The sequence below is a fragment of the Erinaceus europaeus genome, chromosome 8 (assembly GCF_950295315.1).
Source record: "Erinaceus europaeus chromosome 8, mEriEur2.1, whole genome shotgun sequence".
NCBI classification, from domain to species: Eukaryota; Metazoa; Chordata; class Mammalia; order Eulipotyphla; family Erinaceidae; genus Erinaceus; species Erinaceus europaeus.
The window spans coordinates 47,722,199-47,744,158 of record NC_080169.1 but is presented as its reverse complement, the minus strand read 5'-3'; the positions used below and the strand labels follow the sequence as shown (position 1 = coordinate 47,744,158).

Genomic DNA, 21,960 nt, shown 5'->3' with positions numbered 1-21,960 from the left:
TGAACTCTTAATGGCAGATCCATCCCTTCTTCTTGTTGTCTAAGCTACTTCCTATCACAAGAGTTGCTTCTCTTCTAATTTCTTTTAAGAATGTGCATAATTTTATCACTATAGTGCAGACTTTATTAGACCAGTATGTTAGCTTAATCTGTAGTAACAAATTATAGACTAAGGAGCTCAGACAATTGAAATTTACTTTCTCACAGTTCTGATGTCTTAAAATCTGAGATCGGGGTACCAATAAACTTTGGTTCTAGAGAGGCTTCCTTCCAGCCTTCTTCCTGTGCCCTTACATAGTAGGGAGAGAACCCTGGTGTGTATCTTAAAAGATTACTAGTTCAGATCAGGACTCCAAGCTTTAACCTCTTTTAACTTTATTCATCTTTAAAAATTTTTTTTTAATATCTATTTATTTTCCCTTTTTGTTGCCCTTGTTTTTTTATTATTGTTATAGTTATTGTTGTTATTGGTGTCATCATTGTTGTTAGATAGGACAGAGAGAAATGGAGAGAGGAGGGGAAGAGACACCTGCAGACTTGCTTCACTGCCTTTGAAATGACTCCCCTGCAGGTGGGGAGGCTGGGGCTTGAACTGGGATCCTTATGCCAGTCCTTGCACTTTGTGCCATGTGTGCTTAACCCGCAGTACTATTGCCTGACTCCCACTTTATTCACCTTATTAATAAGCCCAGCTCTAATACAGTTCCTTGAAGTGGCTAGGGCTTTGCCATATGTATTTTGGGTTTAGGTGGAACACAATTGCATCCATAGAAACCAATCACCATGAAAACTATGTAACTAGGTTTATTTACTTTGAATCCAGACTACAATCTCTTAACTAGATTTGGTTAGAAATAGCATACTAATTTTTAATATTGAAACACTATTTCTAAATTAACTATTTTTTGCTGGAATATTTGTTTTCAAAAGCCCATTTCAGTGCTATTTCAGATTTATTGTATGGAAAACAAAAAGCCTCTGATGACTACTTAATTTGGCTACCCAAGGTACTATATGTAATACTGATCATTAAGTGGGATCATTTTAGATAAGATACAATCAAGGTAGGTCAATAGTTAACCTTTTTTGATGTATGTTAGAAAAGATATAACGAACATATTATATCAGGGATTTCTGAACCCTATAAAACCAGTAATAAATAAGAGTAATAGTTTCCAGATTTTAAAAATGAGTCTGTTTTATATAACAAAAATATTAAATAACAGCAAGGAGATTCACAATTTTTAAAAAATTTGGAAACCAACTTTCATGTGACATAGATAAAAGCATGCAAACAACCCCTCAAATACAAAGGCAATTCCAAGACATACCTGATATATGTCAGAAATCAAACTCAACTCTGTTTAATATGTACCAGTGTTAGCTCTGTCTGATAAGACTCTTATTTATTCTTGGAAATTGAGGAAGAGACTAGCAGCAGCATCCTTGTCTGTTTTAGTAGCCATGTGTGGCATTAAAATTAACCAAATTTAAATTTTGCACATTTCTAGAGTTGAGTAGTAAAATGGGGCTAGTAGTTACCATGCTGGATGAGCAGGTATGGAATATTTCTATGATTGCAGAAAGTGCTATGCTTTTCTAAATTATTTCTTATTAGGAATATGTTTCATAGTCTTAAAAGTTTTATCTGCTTCAAAGGGATGATAACTTATTAATTAACTTGTTGACCACACTAAAGATATTTTAACTTCAAAGATAGATTGAGCATATAGTATTAGAATAATTAAGATAATTGATCATGGAAAATAAGGCCAGAATGAAGTTCTCACATTCCCATTGCCTAATCTTATCAGTGAAAGTTTCCTCCCTCAATAAAAATTTCTGAATTTGTCACAAGTAAAAGCAGCACTGAAAATGTCTATATAGAGAATTTCCTGACTTTTTGACTAGTTCATTCAACTTAGAACTATATATTATTTATATTTTAAACTTTTTCTTTTTAAAGAGATATTCAATGCATGGACCTGGACTGAACTCTGAGCACATCAATAATCATGAGCGGTACTAAGCCTGATATATTGTGGGCACCTCACCAGGTTGACAGATTTGTGGTCTGTGATTCAGAACTGAGCCTTTATCATGTGGAATCTACTGTGAATTCAGAGCTTAAAGCTGGATCTTTACGTTTATCTGAAGATTCTGCAGCTACATTACTATCAATAAATTCAGAAACACCATATATGAAATGTGTTGCCTGGTATCTCAACTATGATCCTGAATGTCTCCTAGCAGTTGGACAAGCAAATGGTCGAGTTGTTCTTACAAGTCTTGGTCAAGATCATAACTCAAAATTCAAAGATTTGATAGGAAAAGAGTTTGTTCCAAAGCATGCACGACAATGCAATACTCTTGCATGGAATCCTTTGGATAATAACTGGCTTGCTGCTGGTCTTGATAAACATAGGGCTGACTTTTCAGTGCTAATTTGGGATATATGTAGCAAATATACTCCTGATATAGTTCCCATGGAAAAAGTGAGACTTTCAGCAGGTGAAACTGAAACAACGTTATTAGTAACAAAACCCCTTTATGAATTAGGACAAAATGATGCTTGTCTATCTCTTTGTTGGCTTCCACGAGATCAAAAGCTTCTCCTTGCTGGTATGCATCGTAACCTAGCTATATTTGATCTTCGGAATACAAGCCAAAAGATGTTTGTAAATACAAAAGCTGTTCAGGGGGTAACAGTAGACCCGTACTTCCATGATCGTGTTGCTTCCTTCTATGAAGGCCAGGTTGCAATATGGGACCTTAGGAAATTTGAGAAGCCGGTTTTGACTTTAACTGAGCAACCAAAACCGTTAACAAAAGTAGCATGGTGTCCAACCAGGACTGGTCTCCTTGCTACTTTAACAAGGGATAGTAATATTATTAGATTATATGATATGCAACACACACCCACTCCCATTGGGGATGAAACTGAACCCACAATAATTGAAAGAAGTGTACAACCTTGTGACAACTATATTGCTTCCTTTGCCTGGCATCCAACAAGTCAAAACCGAATGATTGTTGTAACTCCCAATCGAACAATGTCTGACTTCACTGTTTTTGAAAGGATATCTCTTGCCTGGAGTCCAGTTACATCTTTAATGTGGGCTTGTGGTCGTCACTTGTATGAATGTACAGAAGAAGAAAATGATAATTCTTTAGAAAAAGATATAGCTACAAAGATGCGCCTTCGAGCTTTATCAAGGTATGGGCTTGATACGGAACAGGTGTGGAGAAATCACATTTTAGCTGGAAATGAAGATCCACAGCTCAAGTCACTCTGGTATACTCTACACTATATCCTTTACCTTGTGAATTTTATGAAATAAACTCCTTAGAAGTGTTGTTTTGGGAGTCGGGTGGTGGGTTAAGTGCACATGGTGCGAAGCACAAGGACCAGCATAAGGATCCCAGTTAGAGCCCCCGGCTCCCCACCTATAGGGGAGTAACTTCACAGGTGGTGAAGCAGGTTTTCAGGTGTCTTTCTCTCCCCCTCTGTCTTCCCCTCCTCTCTCTATTTCTCTCTGCCCTATCCAACAACAACAACAGCAGTAACAACAATAACTACAACAATAAAACAAGGGCAACAAAAGGGAATAAATAAATACTAAAAAAAAAATGTTTTAAAGTATTGTTTTAAGTTTGCTGAAAGGTCAGCCTGTAAATGCATGCAAATGTTTATATGCAAATACATAGTACTAAAATTTCAAGTAAAAGTATGAAACTTGTACTTGAAATACTGTTTTTCAGATTGTGTAGGAGAACGAGAAGTATTGGGTTAGTCAGGAAAGTAGTGGTGTCGTTTTTCTGTTCTTCTGTGCAAAAATGTGTCATGACTGGGGTGGGGAAATAGCATAATGATTATGCAAAAAGACTTGCTTGAGGCTCCAGAAATCCCAGGTTCAGTCTCCCTACCACCACCATAAAGCGGAGCTGAACAGTGCTCCAGTAAAAAAAAAAAAAAACAGCTATCATGACTTTCACACAACCCAGTATTTCTGTACAAAAGAATAAAACTACTTGCACTGCTGCCAGTTTATGAATTGACTATAAGTTAAATTTAGCTTTGAAATATTTTATTCTTCATCGCTAGTATTTCCTATACATGTAAATACTTATGAAGCAATATACAGAAGATATGGATCAGAAATCTCCAGGCAATAAAGGATCATTGGTTTATACAGGAATTAAATCAATTGTGAAATCATCCTTGGGTAAGAAATTACATATAATTTTCTGTAATATGTTTATACATTTTGTACTTCTGCTTTCAATCCCCAGCAGTTAGTTTTTTCAGTTCAGTGTTTATAATCTCTCTTGTCTGATTAGCTATTTTGGTCAATTAGTTAAATATATATTAGCTTTTCATGCAATTGATGGAAAATCTTCCATACTTAAAAAGGGTAAATTTAATCCAGAGAATTTACCTATCCAGAATTTCTCTAAGGGACAGAATAGCTAGACTTAATTTTATAACAGAGATATGAAAATCTTTTTTACTTTGCTCTTAGTGCACTTGGGAAAGCTTTGGTCCTGTGCTGTCTTACTCTCACTCCTATCTGAAAAAGTCAGTCAAGAGCAGTGAAGCCCTGGTGATAAAAAATTAGATGAACTTGTTTCTCTTTCAAATGTAAATAAAATGTTGATTCCATATACATGTTATATATACACACACACATATAATACCTATCTGTCTTGAGGACAATCAAATTTAAGAAATTGCTTTGGTATTTTTAACACTATAATAATGTGAATAAAGAGATTTTAATTCAGGATGGGAAGGGGGGGCAGTGTAAATAGCATAATGGTTGTGCAAAGAGACTCAAGCCTGAGGTGCCTAAGTCCCATGTTCAGTCCCTCTCACCACCAGAGTTGAGCAATACTCTGGTAAAAACAATTTAAAAAGGGGAAATTTTAATTCTTTCTTCAGGGCTGTATAAAAATAACTTCTTTAAAAGTTTATAATTTGATAACCCTTATTACCTATAGCATATTTATCAAGTAGGAAGGTGTCTTAGCCAAAACACTTGACAAAATATTCATGTACTTGATTTAGAATATTTTTCTACATCCCAGCAATGAACTCTTTGAATTCATATTTTTGATGTCGTCTATTCTGTAGCACAATAAACCTTTTTTAAGAAACTCTTAAAAAATGGGGTATTCCCACGTTCAGCGGGGAAGCAGTTACAGAAGCCAGACCTTCTACCTTCTGCAACCCTCAATGACCCTGGGTCCATGCTCCCAGAGAGATACAGAATGGGAAAGCTATCAGGGGAGGGGGTGGGTTATGGAGATTGGGTGGTGGGAATTGTGTGGAGTTGTACCCCTCCTACTATATGGTTTTGTTAATCCTCTCTTAAATAAAAATAAATAAATAATAAGGGGTATTAGTTATGCTTGGGTAATCATTTCAGGAATTGGTTTTTTATTTTCCTGTTTAAAATTACTACTTTTAATATTAAGTGTATATATAATATTGAATCAAAATTATAAAGGTGATGTGAAAAATACCTTTAGTAGATTTGCAGCTTGTTCACTCCAAGATTTAATGACACATTCTACCCAGATATATTTATTACTCTTAATTTTTGACATTTTATTAATTGGAACTCTTCAGAGTTTTCACAGTGAAGATTTCACTTTTATGAATTGAAAGTTGTCTTGGCAGGTAGATAGCATAATGTTTATACAAAGAGACTCATGCCTGAGGCTCCAAAGTCCCAGGTTCAATCCCCTGTACCATCGTCAGCCAGAACAGCGCAGTGCTCTGGTTAAAGAAATAAAATAAGAAAATAACATAAAAATGAATTGAAAGTTGTCTTAACTGACTTCCTTTATAGCTGCAAATAGAACAGCATACTTCCTTTTTTTAATAAACAGGGATAGAAAAGGAAGAAAATTTCTTTTCAGAAGTCTCCTTTAACTTTTTAACCTGGATTTTGGCAAGTTGTTAATAGTAACGTTAAAAATAATGGGTTAGAATTATTTTTAGTATAATCATTTAATCTAATTTCCAAATTTTATAAATAAAGCAGCAAGAAAGTGTCTCTTGAAATAGTGTTATATAACTTAAAATATGTCCTAATATGAATTATAGATTTCTCCACAACCTCACATTATATAAACAAACAAGTTATTTAAACATATGAATTATGTATTATGAGAGTTTCTATGTTTGCTGTGTAAGATTTTTCCAAGTTTTTAAATCAAATGAATTTTGAGAAATACTGTTTTAAACAACAGCACTACTAGACTTAATGAAAACAATGGTAGTCATCACTGAATCTGGAAAACACCTGAGGAAGTTAGGCACTGTTTGAGAGAAGAGGGAAAAGGAAGTTCACTCAGAAGTAGGATTAGGTGTAGGTAGGACTTAGAAAGGAAGTGAAGGCAGGACCACAGAAAATAATAGGCAAAAAAATAAAAGGAAAAGACACAGATACAAAGTCAACCCATATCTGTGACCTTGGGAAAACAAATGCAGTTTCTGTTGGAGGAGAGTAGGAACAGTGTGGAATTATACCTCTATTATCTTATAATTTTGTAAATCACTATTAAACCACTGATAGAAATTTTTTGAAAAGCTACGGTGGTTACTGGGAAGAGGAAAGTGGAGAGGAGGAAATGGTAGAGGAGTTGTTGATAGTGTAATCTCACTAGGTCTTTAATGGAGGGTGCAGTAAGTCATATTCTTACAAAGGTGTGAAACTGCTTCTGGAAGATTACAGCATTATATCAAGTAATAAGCCAATTTTAAAAAAAGAAATGTTTTATATATATGTAACATTTGACTTGCAAATGACAATTGTTTAGTTTTTAATATTTTCTCTTTTTTTTGTGACCTGCTTATCCCTGGGAGGGCACTGCTTATCTCTGGGAGGGGGGGCTTAACCTGGGACTTTGTTGCTTTAAGCATGAGAGTCTCTTTGCATAACCATTATGCTATTTTCCCCAACCCCTTATTTTCATTTTTATTTATCCCTATGATACCTTAATCAGGTTAAGTATAGTTAAAGTCAGTCTTAGGTAGTATATTAATTCTCTATAATATTTATTACCGCACCATTTCTATAGACCAGGAATCTGGGCCCTTTACTTGGGGGGTCTCATCTAGCTAAGATGAAGATACTGACCAGATTTTGTTCTTTATACAATGTCAGAGTACATTTTTCAAGCTCATGTGATTGTTGCCAAAACTGGTTCCTTGAATTGTATGGCTGAGGTATCCTTAATGTTTATGAGTTAAGAGTCACCTTTAGCTCCTAGAGGCTATTCACATTTCCTTGCCCATTTGACCTATAACAGAACTTCTCACACATGACAACTTCTAAGCCAACCAGAGAATTTCTCTTCTACTTCTCTCTTACCTTCAGATTCTCCTTAATTTACAGTTGATTAAGTAAAGCCCACTCCAGGTAACATCACTTTAAACTAGAAATAACTGTGTAATAAACTTAATTACAATTGTGAAATGTTTTAATTTGTAAAATATCCTATTGTGTGAAGCAAGTTATGGATTCCACCTATACTCAGAGCACAGGGATGATAGAGGATGTGATTACCAGAATGTGGTTATTCTGAAAATCCTTTTTGTTAAAATAATGTGAGGTGAACATGATAACCACTACACTATGGAAACCTGTTGTTAAAATAATGTAATATAATTTTATTTTATTTATTTTTAAAAGATTTTATTTATTAATGAGAAAGATAGGAGGAGAGAGAAAGAGTCAGACATCACTCTGGTACATGTGTTGCCAGGGATGGAACTCAGGACCTCAAGTTTGAGAGTCTTAATGCTTTACCTACTATGCCACCTCCTGGACCACTCATATAATTTTATAATGACTTTGGATGGTAAAACTCTCTATAACATTTGATTTTGAGCAGTATAATTGTCTTTATGTTTTGCCATTTGCAACTATATTTATGACATGTCAAATACATGAAATTATTCTGTCATTCACATCAGCTGCCTTGATTATAATCTAAATTCTACAGGAATTATATAGAACACCAGTAAGATAACTTATGCGAATAGTACACTTGCTTCTCCTATGCATTACTCACGTTCAAACATAGTCCCTACTGTACTGAAGGAAATTTCAGTGCTGTGTGTCTTTGTCTTTCTGTCTCTATCTATCTTAAAGTGTTGGCCTGAAACAGTGAAGCCCCAGTGTTAACACACATACACACACAAAAAGGAATTATTTAGATTGTGGAAAAGAAATGAGAAAATAAAGTCTACTAAATTTCATAAGGGGTGGGCTTCAAATAATTCCTTCTGTATTTTAGCTTTAGTGCCTAGACTTTCAAAGTCTGTTGATGGTTACAATATACACACACACACACACGCACACACATGCAGAAATGAGGTAGAGGGTTCTCAAGAATTGGGAATACCTTACAAATAAAATAGACATAATACCTGCTCTTTTGGAATTTAGGGTCTAGTACGAGAAGATACAAGGTTAAAAAATAAGTTCACTGCAATGGTGGAGTCATGCAGGCAAGAAGACCCTGCTAAAACCCCAGAAGGGGGGGAAAAAAAAGGTAATGTGTCCCTTGGCTCCCCACTTGCATGGGAGTCGATTCACAGGTGGTGAAACAGGTCTGCAGGTGTCTTTCCCCTTTTCTGTCTTCCCCATTTCTCTCTGTCCTATCCAACAACAACGACATCAGTAACTACAACAATAAAACAAGGGCAACAAAAAGGGAATAAATAATTTTTAAAAAAGGCAATGTTACAGACCATATAAAAGTATCTTTATTTTTAGGAATGGTGGAAAGCAGCAGACATAACTGGAATGGACTAGATAAGCAATCTGATATTCAAAATTTAAATGAAGAAAGAATTTTAGCTTTACAGCTTTGTGGATGGATACAGAAAGGAACAGATATGGATGTGGGGCCATTTTTGAACTCCCTTGTACAAGAAGGAGAATGGGAGAGAGCCGCAGCTGTGGCATTATTCAACTTGGATATTCGACGAGCAATTCAAATCCTGAATGAAGGAGCCTCTTCAGAAAAAGGTACTAGGTTGTATTTCAAGATACTGACAATTCATAGAATTCTTTAAAGAAAAGGTTGCTTTCCAAAAAGTTCATCAGTATTTAAAATTGTTGAAACAGAATTCTATCTACAAAAATAAATAGTAGGCTATACCTTTTATTTATACCTTAGTTTATGTCTATACAGTAATGTGACTTCTTATTTTAATAATATTAAAAGCATGTTCAATTGTGATCATTTTCAGTGCATTTTAAAATATTTTTATTATCTTTATTTATTTATTGGATAGAGACAGCCAGAAATCAAGAGGGAAGGGGGTGGTAGAGAAGGGAGAGAGACACCTGCACCCCTGCTTCACCGCTTGCAAAGCTTTCCCCCTGCAAGTAGGGACTGGGGGCTCAAACCTGGGTCCTTGCGCATTGTAACGTGTGCTCAACCAGGTGCTCCACCACCTGGCCTCTAGTGCATTTCTTTTTATGTTTGCTCACATGTTTAAAAGATATTTTATTGATTGATTGATGAGAAAGATAGGAAGAGAAAGAGAAAGAACCAGACATCACTCTGGTGCATGTTCTGCCGGGGCTTGAACTCAGGACCTCACGCTTGAGAGTCAAGCACTTTATCCACTACGCCATCTCCCGGACCATGATTGCTCACATTTTTAAAATATATTTTCTTACAGATTAGCACAACTTTATCTTGTGGTATTTTTCTAACACAGTGTTAGAGTATAAGTCCCAGTTTCAGATACACAAGTATTACCACTGAGCCACTTCTGTGGCCTAACATTATTGTTATTATATTTTTATATTTAGGTTGAGAGAGAGGGAGAGGGGAAAGGAGAGGGAGAGAGAGAGAGAGCGAGAGAGCGCAAGGAACTGCTGTACCATCTATGGAGCTCTCCTTGCTGCTCCTAGGTAATGCTGAGGATCAAACCCAAAGCCTTACTAGTGTGACATGTGTGCTCTTCCTCTGAACTAACAGTCCTAGCCTAGTTTGCAAACGTCTGATTGTATTTTGTTTATAATTATTTAGTTATTTTAGTTATTTTTTTGAATAGTTATTGGTTGGTTTTGGGGAATTCTGGTTGACACTTTTAGTTAAAATAATATAGATTATTACATAAGTCATACTTTGATTTGCAAGAGTTCTAGTTGATTCTGGAGATTGAAACTTGGTTTCCATTTAATTTTTTTATTAGAGATTTCATATTGATTTGCAAAATTATGAGATAACAGGCATAATTCCACATCATTCCCACCACCAGTGTTCTGTATCCCCATTTCCTTCCATTGGAAACTACAGTAGTTCTCCCAAGGTCGCAGTTATAGATTAACTATTATTTCATTTTTTCCTGCCTTCCTTTCTTTTTTTTTTTTTTTAATTTTTTATTTAAGAAAGGATTAGTGAACAAAAACATAAGGTAGGAGGGGTACAACTCCACACAATTCCCACCACCCAATCCCCATAACCCACCCCCTCCCATGGTAGCTTTCCCATTCTCTAGCCCTCTGGGAGCATGGACCCAGGGTCGTTGAGGGTTGCAGAAGGTAGAAGGTCTGGCTTCTGTAATTGCTTCCCCACTGAACATGGGCGTTGACTGGTCGGTCCATACCCCCAGTCTGCCTCTCTCTTTCCCTAGTAAGGTGTGTCTCTGGGGAAGCTGAGCTCCAGGACACATTGGTGGGGTCTTCAATCCAGGGAAGCCTAGCCAGCATCCTGGTGGCATCTGGAACCTGGTGATTGAAAAGAGAGTTAACATATGAAGCCAAACAATTTGTTGAGCAATCATGGACCCAAAGCTTGGAATAGTGGAGAGGAAGTGTTAGGGAGGTACTCACTGCAAACTCTAGTGTACTTCTGCTTTCAGGTATATATTTTGCAGTAGTTTATGGATACGTGTGCACATAAGCTCTCTCTCACAGAAACTGGTGTATATCTAGGTTATGGGACTTTGTTAGAAAGTGAACTACCTGAGATGAAATTAGAGTGTACTATAAAAGGAAAGGTCTCACCCAAGTAATGAAGCTGAAGGGTTGTCATTCCACACGTGAAGTCTCTGGACACAGTCTGACGTGAAGCATGTTGAGGTGGCAATCGTTGCTTTGGTTAGGTTGTGATCGGCGGATGCAATATTATTTGGTTTGGATTGGAAGATGCATACGGGAAAGCGGGCCCTATCCAAGGGTTCCAGGACTGGGGGAAGTAGGGGCTCTATAGTGAAGATGTGAGGTTCCTGCTGTCTTAGGGTTCAAAAAGACAATCGATAGTTAATATTATCATCACATTATTTGTTAATTGGGTTAACTTTGAAAAGTCCCTTTGTTATGGTTTGCTGTACAGTATCCAGTATCTTGGATATAGCTGTGCTATTGGATGCTTCTAATCTACTTGGTCTAGGCTTTTGAGAGAGTCCGCATATCAAATACATAGCCTATATATTAAAAAAATTCAGTTTGTCTTTTGAGAAACTTTGAGACATACAATTGATTTCTCCTGTTTACCTGTTGCTACTTCTGAATGTCCTTCCTTTATTTTCTTCTTCTCTCTCTGGGTCTTGACGGAATTAGAGTTTAGATCTCTCTCGTCATCTTCCCCTAACATTTTCCCCCATCTGGGGTTATGGACCAGAATTCCTTATGGGGTATAGAAGGTGGGAGTTCTGATTTCTAGAATTGCTTCTCAGCTGGACATGGGCATTGGCAGATTAATCCATACCCCCAACCTGTTTTATATCTTTCCATAGTGTGGTAGGGCTCTAGAGAGATGAGGTTGTTGTCTGCCCAGGGAAGTCAGGATGGAATCATAGTAGCATCTGCACCTTGGTGGCTGAAAGTCAAATATAGAGCAGGACAAAATGTTTAATAAACAGGAACCAAATAATAGGAATAGAACATAAGGATTTTAAGATGGAAAGAAATGAGGAAGTCTTATTTTGGGTATGTCCCTAGGGCTCTCCATTTAATTTTTTTTTTAAGATTTTATTTATTCATGAGAAAGATAGGAGGAGAGAGAAAAAACCAGACATTACTCTGGTACATGTGCTGCCGGGGATTGAACGCAGGACCTCATGCTTGAGATTCCAATGCTTTATCCAATGAACCACCTCCCAGACCACACCATTTAATATTTTTTTAAAAAGAAGAAATTGTGAACTGTGTGAAACTATTATTATTGACATTTTGCAACAGAATACTTGGGGGAAAAAAAAACTGAGGGTCTTGCTTTTTTTTATTTTTTTATTATCATGGGGGCTTCACTGTTTCAGGCCAACACTTTCAGATAGACAGAGACAGAGAGACAAAGACACAGAGCACTGAAACTTCCTTCAGTACAGAAGGGACTAGGTTTGGACCCAAGTAATGCATAGGATAACACCTGGTTAAGTGCACACATTAGTGTGCAAGGACATAGGTTCAAGCCCCTGGTTTCCACTTGCAGAGGGAAAGCTTATATGAATGGTGAAGCAGGGCTGCAGGTGTCTCTCTGTCTCTTTTCGTCTTTATCTCCCCCTCCCCTCTCAATTTCTCTGTCTACCCAATAATAAATAATTTTTTAAAAAAAATTTAAAAATATTCAGGAATTTGTTTATCAATACATTTATTATTATAATCAGCACTGTTCAGCTCTAGCTTATAGTGGTGCAAGGGCAGGCATTTGTTTTTATTTTTACTTATTATTTTTAGCCACCAGGATTATCACTGAGGCTTGGTGCCTACACTATGAATCCACTGCACCCAGTAGCTATTTTTTCCTTTTTTTTTTTTCTTCCTATTTTTATTTGACAGGACAGAGAGAAATGAGGGGAGCTAGAGAAAGGTAGATACCTACAGACCTGCTTCAGCACTCATGAGGCACCCCAGATGCAGTTAGGGAGCAGGAACTCCAACATGGGTCCTTGCACATAGTGCATTGCACATGTGCATTGAACCGGGTGTACCACCTGCCCGGCCCCTATTTTTCCAATAATATTTATTTTTTACTTACCTAGACTGGGACTCTATGCCTGTAAAACCCCAGAGGTGTTTTTTGGTTTTGTTTTGTTGTTTTTGTTTGCCTTTCCAGATAGAATGTGAAATGGGGGTGGCCAGGGTGGATGAATTGGAACTACATCACCACTTCATAACCCTTTGGGTAGTGCTCCCATGTGGTGACTGGAAACTCAGTCCTGGGTCCTTCTACAAAAATGTACGTTCTACTGAGGGAGCCATCTCTCAGCCCCCATAGTTATCAATTTTTATTATACCTTCCCAGTTACTTCATTGTATTTAGTATACTTAATGCTCATTTTCTGTTCCACTTTGAAACTACTATAGTTCTGTTATGCCATAAAGAAAAGCATGAATTTAATTTATGTACCTGTACTCTAAAGCCAAAAAAAGCTAATGTTGTGCCTATTTTGGCCTCTTTTCCTTTACTTTTGCTATAAATTGTCTTGCCCAATTGAGAGTACAATAGAAGATGTATAGCGATAGGAAAAGCATAGTTTATATTTATAACTATTTTCAGTAATGATTTTGATATAATGTAGGTCGATAGTTTCTTGTTATATATGCCTGGAAATCTTGGTGTTAGATTTAAATACCCATAACTAAGAAAAAAAAAGTGGGTAGGGGGGAGACTTTAGAGTGATCTCAGTGACTTGGTTAGGATTGAAAAAAAAAACACTTTCTCTTTGGAAATAAATTATTTTATATATTATTTAAAAAGGTAGCCCTTTTTTAAATTTAATCTTGATGATTTGAAGTCTAGCTTAATGCGATAGTCAGAAGAAGAGCAAGCAAGTTTTTGGAAATGAAAAATAACTAGTAAGAACATAAAGTGGGATATACTATTTTATTTAGAAGTCTAAGAAAACTTCTGTAATACCAGTGTAGGAAATGCTTAATAAAAGTTTAGTATGAATTTACTTTTCTTCTTTTAACCCAAAGTTAGAAAACTAGAACAAATGTTTAAAAGACAATTGGTAACAGTTGTCTTTTTTGCAAATATGTCTACATACAATTTTGTGATAATGCTAACAGTTCATTTTGTTCTAGAATAACAGAAAGTGTCCTACTGTATACATTAGTAAGAATGCTAAAGTATTAGTTTTCATTACACTGTAGTTACAGATGTTACATATTTAGAGATAGGAAAACAAAATGATTTTTGAGAATTGCATTTCTGAGATAATAACAATGCTTTCATTGCTTTGAAAATATCACAGCATGGTTAACTTGTGGATAAAGTAGACAATTATGTTGGTAGAATTTCCTTCGTTTAGGTCCTAAACAATAGTATACTACTTTATGGGAACCTGCCTAGAATGAGAATGTGAAGATTAAAAAGTTCTGCTATGAGTTCAAAAGATAAAATTCACCTTCTAGTAATTTTATTGTTGAGGAGCTGTATAAGAAGTTATTAGGAGATCCAATGTGCCTATGGTGGAATAAAATGATAGATACTTGGTGGAAGTTTTAGTGTACTAACACCTATCTTTATATTGTAACCTTGTGACAACAGTCCTGCAAATGAGCATTCCTTCACAAAAGTGATATTGAAATTGGAAAATAAAGTAGCTATAAGTAAAAAGGCCATTTGGAGAAAAATAAGTAGCACTTATTTTGTGTATTAGTTAATAAGATGTTAATGTTAATTTTTAGGTCTGTTAATAACATGGAAACAAAGGTCCTTATTAGTTTAGAGATACACAGTAAATTATTGAGTGAAATGAAATAAGGTATCTATAGTGGTTTTCAACATATTTTGACAACTTTTTTTCCAGCATGAGAAATCAGTAAAACAGGTTTTAGAAAATACTGCTAAATGTCAAAGCTAGAGGATCAGTTACAGGAAATTCTCCTGTTCTTGTATTTGCTTGAAAATATATTTAAGTTTGGGGGGGGCACTAGGCTTTTAATCACTTAAATAGCTGTTTTTAATATGCAGGTGATCTGAATCTCAATGTGGTAGCTATGGCTTTGTCAGGTCATACAAATGAGAAAAACTCCCTCTGGAGAGAAATGTGCAGTACTCTACGGCTGCAGTTAAATAATCCATATCTATGTGTCATGTTTGCATTTCTGACAAGTGAAGCAGGATCTTATGATGGAGTTTTGGTAAGCCAATTTTCATTTCACAGGATACTTCTTGAGATAGTCTTTGACATTTTTTCAAATGCTTGTTGCTTAAAATGTTTTATTTTAATAAGTTTTATATTATTTAAATTATATTAAGCTTGTTCTAAGTACCTCTTTTTTAAGTTTTTTTTTTTTTAATTATTTATTTGTTGGATAGGGACAACCAGAAGTCAAGAGGAATGGATTAGATATGGAGAGAGACAGAAATACCTGCAACACTGCTTCACCACTTGTGAAGCTTTCTCCCTACAGAGGGGGACCCGGGGCTTGAACCAGGGTCCTTAGCACTATAATGTGCACTCAACCAGGAGCACCACCACACAGCCCCTTAAGTAGCTCTTCTTGAATGTAACTCTCAGACTATAGTAAACAGCAAACTGAACTTGATTTTCTTTTCTTTTCTTTTTTTAAAAATATTTTATTTATTAATGAGAAAGATAGGAGAGAGAGAAGGAACCAGACATCACTCTGGTACATGTGCTGCCAGGAATCAAACTTAGAACCTCATGCTTGAGAGTCCAGCGCTTTATCCACTGTGCCACCTCCTGGGCCGCTGAACTTGATTTTCCACGAGATTTATTAATACAATCTGCAGTCATGCCAGGAATAGGATATTATCCTTTAGCAGGAGAACTGAGCTCTATATTTATGTAATTACTATAAGCATAAAAATTTTATTGCAGTATAGGCTTTAACAAATATAGGTATGTATGTTTAGTAAAACAACACACAGTTATAATTAGGATGATCATATAGTTAGCATTTGCCATTCCTAAACATAAGATGGTTTGGAAGATAAATTATGTAGTCATTGCCATTTTTTTTCCCTTAACTTTTGACCACATCAAATAGAATCTTTTTTTTTTTTTAAAGAATTTATTTATGAGAAAAATAGGCAGAGAGAGAAAGAACCAGACATCACTCTGGTACATGTGCTGCCAGGGATTGAACTCAGGACCTCATGGTTGAGAATCCAGTGCGCCACCTCCCAGACCCTCAAATAAAATCTTTATCACAGACTGAGGACAAACTAAAATGGTATATTGATAATACTGCCCTTTTAGTTCCACTTACTAGGTTTTAGGCTCACATTATCCTTCTTTACATTGCTAAACTTCTTTATAGTACTAAGATATTTCTGACACAAAACTATTTCCATGTTTGTTATTAAAGTGCTTTTTATAAACTAGACACTCATTGAATAATTTATTTAAATGCCAGTTACTTAAAAAAAAATTTTAGGGGGCGGGGTAGATAGCATAGTGGTTATGCAAAGAGACTCTCATGCCTGAGGTTCCAAAGTCCCAGGTTCAATTCCCCGCACCACCATAAACCAGAGCTGAGCAGTGCTCTGGTGATTCTCTCTGTGTCTTTCTCTCTCTGCATCTCTCTCAAAAAATAAAATAAATAAAATACTTTAAAAAAAATGTAGGGGTGCACCTTGATTGAGTGCACGTTACAATGCACAAAGACCCAGATTTAAATCCCAGTGATCTGGACCCACCTTGAGAGGGAAAGTTTTGCAAGTGGTGAAGCAGTGTTACAGGTGTCTCTCTGTCTCTCTCCTCTCTTGATTTCTGGCAGTCTCTATCCAATAAATAAAGATAATACATTTTTAATTGTATTTAGCTAAGTGGAAATTGTAATGAATATTAGTGTGTACTTTGTTGATTCCTTAGTTTATACATGTTGCCTATTACTTTGAATATGTAGCTTTTGAATTTTTTTAATCACTTCAAATTAATATTCAAGAGTATATGATTTCCTGGGTTGTTTTTTCATAACTATTGTTATTCTTTTGTTAATCAAAAGACTCAAGAGTACTGTATCTTGAAGAGATAAAGTACTTTTTGGAAGTAGTAGAAATTGATAAAGATCAGATGAAGTGAATTGTTCAAATTTAATCATTAAACAGGCATATTATTTAAATATTAAATTTATGTGTTTTATTTAGATTTATTTTAATGAAGGTATGAGAGACAAGAGCAGTGCTGAACAATGGCTTATGATGGATATGAGAGATTGAACCTGGGACCTCCAGACTCCAGGCATGCAAATCTGGTGTCCTATCCACTGCACTAGCTCCCCAGCTCAAATTTCTCTATTTTTTAAATTAAGTTACCTCTTATAAACACCTTTATTTTTTTTAATGCCTAAGTATGTGGCCAACATCTATAGTAGAAAGTTCATATTTCCTACTGTTACAAGAGTACACCTAATTATACTTTATATGTAAGTTATTAGAATTGTTCATCTTTTCCCCCACCTGCAGGAGGAAAGCTTCACAAGAGGTGGAGCAGGGCTGTAGGTGTCTTTCTGGCTCTCTCCCTATCTCCCCCTTCCTCTTAGTTTATAGCTATTTCTATCAAAATAAGTAAAGCTACTTTTAAAAAAAAGAATTGTTAATCTTTTAAGAGATTTGCTAAGTTATAGTAATCCTGTGTAAAGTACTGGATTGGGAAATAAGATAAAATCTGAGTCTTTTCTTTGACTCAATTAACTTAGCTGAATGTTAACTTTCTTGGGTTTTAGGTTTCTCAGCTATAAACTTGGACACATAAAATTTATAATTCATTCCAAATCAAAATTATAACACATACAGCACACTGAATAGTTAGATCTAGCTTATAACAAATATATTTTCTCTTTAGGGCAGGCCATATTTTATAATAACTGGAGTGATCTTATGTTTAAGGAATGACTTTACATACAGTGACTTCATGGAAGTAGGGTTTTTCCCCCCACGTTTAAACCATTTTTCATTTGTTGTAAAACTCATTGTGCTTTTCTACTCTTGTAGTAAATATTTTTCAAAATAATTTTTTGCAGTACTGGCAACCTGGTAAAAAGATGTGTAATACCTCTGAAAAATTAGTTTTTTACTGTTTGTCTTTAGAAACATTGATTTTTTTTTTCCCTAAATTTTGTACTGGTATATTAACTGATCGTTCATAGATTTCCTAGATTTGTTGATTAACTTAGCAGCCAAAGATTTGCTCAGTTTCCCCCAAATTAATTTGTTTAACCTCAAATTTGTTAAACTATACTCCCTTTCTTGTATTTTGGTGTTTTGTTTTGTTTTGTTTGGGTGTGTGTGTGTGTTTGTTTTTTTGAGCTTGTCAATACCTAAGAAGTAAATCTTGGGAGTCAGGCAGTAGTAGCAAGTTAAGCGCACATGCGCAAAGTGTAAGGACTGGCGTAAGGATCCCAATTCGAGCCCCCAGCTCCCCACCTGCAGGGGGGGTCACTTCACAAATGGTGAAGCAGGTCTGCAGGTGTCTATGTTTCTCTTGCCCTCTCTGTCTTCCCCTCCTACCCCAACTGAAATTAATAGTACCTATAAGGTATGTAAAATACTTAGCAAAAAATTAAAACTTGGCACCTGACTAGTAACTCCTTGTTTCTTTCTCTTCAGTATGAAAACAAAGTTGCAGTACGTGACAGAGTTGCATTCGCTTGTAAATTTCTTAGTGATAGTCAGGTAAGAACTGATTTAATTCTGTATTGAAGTGATTAATATTTACTATTACTGAATTCAGAAACTATAATGTATAATTTGTATGTGTGAGATTTATATGGAAATGCTTCTAAAAAGTAAAATACAAGTAGTGCTCATTTAGTGACCAGGTTGATTCCTGTTACCCAGTTTACGAATGAACTTGTCCACAAATGAGAAACTGCTTCTTACCACAGTGTCAGGCATAATGTATTGATAGTAGGTTTGTCAACCATCTTTAGATAGTTTAATGTAACCTTTATATCACTGATAACTTTAAATATGTCTTAATATTTAATCAGTAATATACTGTATAGAATTGAAGTTTAAAAAATGGAGGAAATTGGTACTACATAGTATACAAAGTACAAATACGTAGATGAAAAATGCTAGTCTAGTGCACAGCTGCTCATTGCAGGAACGAGACTAAATCCCAAAGGTGATGCTTGATGCTGAGCTGCTATGCTGCCATTTTTCATGACCACAGTTGCCATACAATACCTACTCCTCAGAGAGCTGGTCATAACTTTGAGCAGGCAATAAACAAATTGTTTACTCAGGGAGGACTAGCTATAATCTCTTTATTAAATCAAAATATTGTAGAATATACTTCAGGTTGCTTTCAGGATGGTCAAAGAAACAAATTAATATCAGACAGGCTAGTTCAAGATAAAAAAATGAATTTGGTTTTATAAATGTGAAGATCATTTGTAGACCTAAGGGTTCCTAAAAAGAAAATGAGCTATTATTCTCCTGAGCCAAGGAATGGGATAGGGGCCTGTGGTTTCTGGGAGAGAGGCAGAGAGACTCATATAAGGGAGAATAGGTTGATTTACATGGCAAAAAGAAGACTTTCTAAATTAAGTGTTTGTCATGCCAAAATAGATAACATTTTTCAGGTGGAAAGGTTGTTTGTTTTTTGTTTTTCTGGAAATATCTCTAAGACCACTGTTTACATTCTTCTAGGTAGTTAAGATAGCAAATATTTCATGTGAACTTGCAGGTCCTTGATAGACATTCAGAATAATCTATCTACATGCCAAAGTGTCACATCTTGGGGAAGCCTGTTCTAAGCATTTTTATCAATATAACTTAATATACTTATTTAAGAATGCTGAGTGATGTGGTCATTGTAAAGATATTAAGTTCATCTTTTAGGGTATGCTGTAAAAGGATTCTTTTGTTTTCAAATTCTGTAAGCAAGTATTGAATGCAAATACTTTGTAATGAGAGAAAAATATACATAACTAGTAATATAATGTGCTAAGTACTATAATAATGAGAAAGTTCTGGAGAAATAAAGGAAATCTTCATTGCAGGTAGATAGCATAATGGTTATGCAACAAGACTCTCATGCCTGAGGTTCCAAAGTCCCAGGCTCAATTCCCCACCACCACCACCACCATTAGTCAGAACTGAGCAGTGCTCTGGTCTTATTGATCATTATTAAATCAATTTTAAAAAGAAGAAATAAAGGAAATCTTTTTAAAATCATCTTTATTTTGTTTGCCAGAGACAGCCAGAAATCAAGAGGGAAGGGGGTAATAAGAGAGGGAGAGACAGAAAGACACCTGCAGCATTGCTTTACCACTCGTAAAGCTTTCCCCCTGCAGCTGTGGACCAGGGGCTCTAACCCGGGTCTTGCTTATTGTAACATGTGCACCCAACCAGGGCGCCACCATCTGGTGCCCAAGGAAATCTTTACCTATATGTTAGGTTGAATAAAGTCAGGGAAGACCTTACAGTGGGAAAGATTATATCAGAAGGTATAATCATTACAATAGAAGAAAAGACCTTAGATCACAATTATTGTTTCTCATTATCTGGAAATTCTCTTCCAGCTCAGATTCTAAGTGTGTGTTGTATTTAACTGTAATAAATAGCAAACCCTTTGCAGAATAATGATTATTCTCTCTAAATTTTAAATAGTAAACCCTCTAATATCTTATAGAAAATTATCAAAACACAGTAAAATAAAAATATTTTAATTGTATCAAAAACTATTGTTCAAACCATTTTGGTATAGTATCAAATCTCATTTACGGGCTCAATCTAGCAAGTAAAAATAATCAATCATAAAACTTGAAAAAGTTATTTAATTTTTTGTCTTACTTTTTGTTTTTTATTTCGTAAAAATCTTAAGTAAATTGAAATGGCAAATAAAATAGTTTGGGCCAGTAAAATAGCTTTCTTAAACTGTACATTTTTACCATGTATGCAACCCAATTTCAAGCCCAGCCTACACAACATTGTAGGAAGCACTGGTGTTTTGATAACCCTCAATATCTAAAATAAAATATTTTTTGATTGATCACATATCTAGATTTTTGCAATGATTTATTTTAAATACTTTCTGTTAAGAATAGAATTACTGGGGAGTCAGGCGGTAGCTCAGTGGGTTAAACACAAGTGGCGCAAAGTGCAAGGACCGGCATAAGATCAAGGATTCCGATTCGAGACCCGAGCTTCCCACCTGCAGGGTAGTTGCTTCACAGGCAGTGAAGCAGGTCTGCAGATGTCTGTCTTTCTCTTCCCCTCTTTGTCTCCCCTCCTCTCTCCATTTCTCTCTGTCCTACCCAACAATGATGACATCAATAACTACAACAATAAAACAAGGGCAACAAAAGGAATAAATAAATATTTTTTAAAAATCTTATAGAAAAAGAATACAGTTACTTCAGATATAGATGTTTAGAAGTACAAAATACATAGTGGAACTAATTGTTTCAGGAAAATCATTCTGAATTTTCTAGTTAAATAGATACATTGAAAAATTGACCAATGAAATGAAGGAAGCTGGAAATTTGGAAGGAATACTGCTTACTGGCCTTACTAAAGATGGAGTGGACTTAATGGAGAGTTATGTTGACAGAACTGGAGATGTCCAAACAGCAAGTTATTGTATGTTACAGGTACGTGCAGTGTGGCAGCTGCTTAAAGAAAAAAAAAATGTTTAAACACTTGTACTTTTTTCCCCTTACTGAATTGGTATTCTGTTTTGCTTGTTAAGGATTTTTAGATGGCATTTAGCTTTACCCTGTTCTCTTAATCTACAGAGGACTTGTGCCTTCCTGCATTGCAGCTTCCTTTTTTTTTTTTTTTTTTTTCTTGCCATTTTGGACTCTCACTCTTGCATTTATATAAAGTCAGATGGAGCAGAGGAACCTCTCTTCAGTTTCTCCGCTTGTTGATAGAATTACACTCCCTGATCTGACCTAGTCTCGATTTCAAGTAAGATAGGCAAGTTACACTACAGCTTTCGTAACTTTCCTTTTCCCCTTTTATTATCAATAGACATGATTTGGAGTAACCAGTT

At 35.6% G+C, this 21,960-nt stretch overlaps 1 protein-coding gene across 5 annotated transcripts in view; it reads left to right on the top strand.

Moving 5' to 3' along the window:
* The window catches only part of MIOS (meiosis regulator for oocyte development), a 36,412-nt gene that overhangs the window by 2,831 nt on the left and 11,621 nt on the right, over positions 1-21,960 (top strand). For all 5 annotated transcript variants that reach the window (XM_060196183.1, XM_007533157.3, XM_060196184.1 and 2 more), the window contains exons 3-8: positions 1,966-3,308; positions 4,127-4,225; positions 8,792-9,046; positions 14,958-15,127; positions 18,564-18,629; positions 21,398-21,556. In XM_060196183.1, coding sequence (XP_060052166.1) covers positions 2,015-3,308; positions 4,127-4,225; positions 8,792-9,046; positions 14,958-15,127; positions 18,564-18,629; positions 21,398-21,556 — 2,043 coding nt within the window. In that variant the 5' untranslated portion in view covers positions 1,966-2,014. The remainder of the gene's footprint in view (positions 1-1,965; positions 3,309-4,126; positions 4,226-8,791; positions 9,047-14,957; positions 15,128-18,563; positions 18,630-21,397; positions 21,557-21,960) is intronic.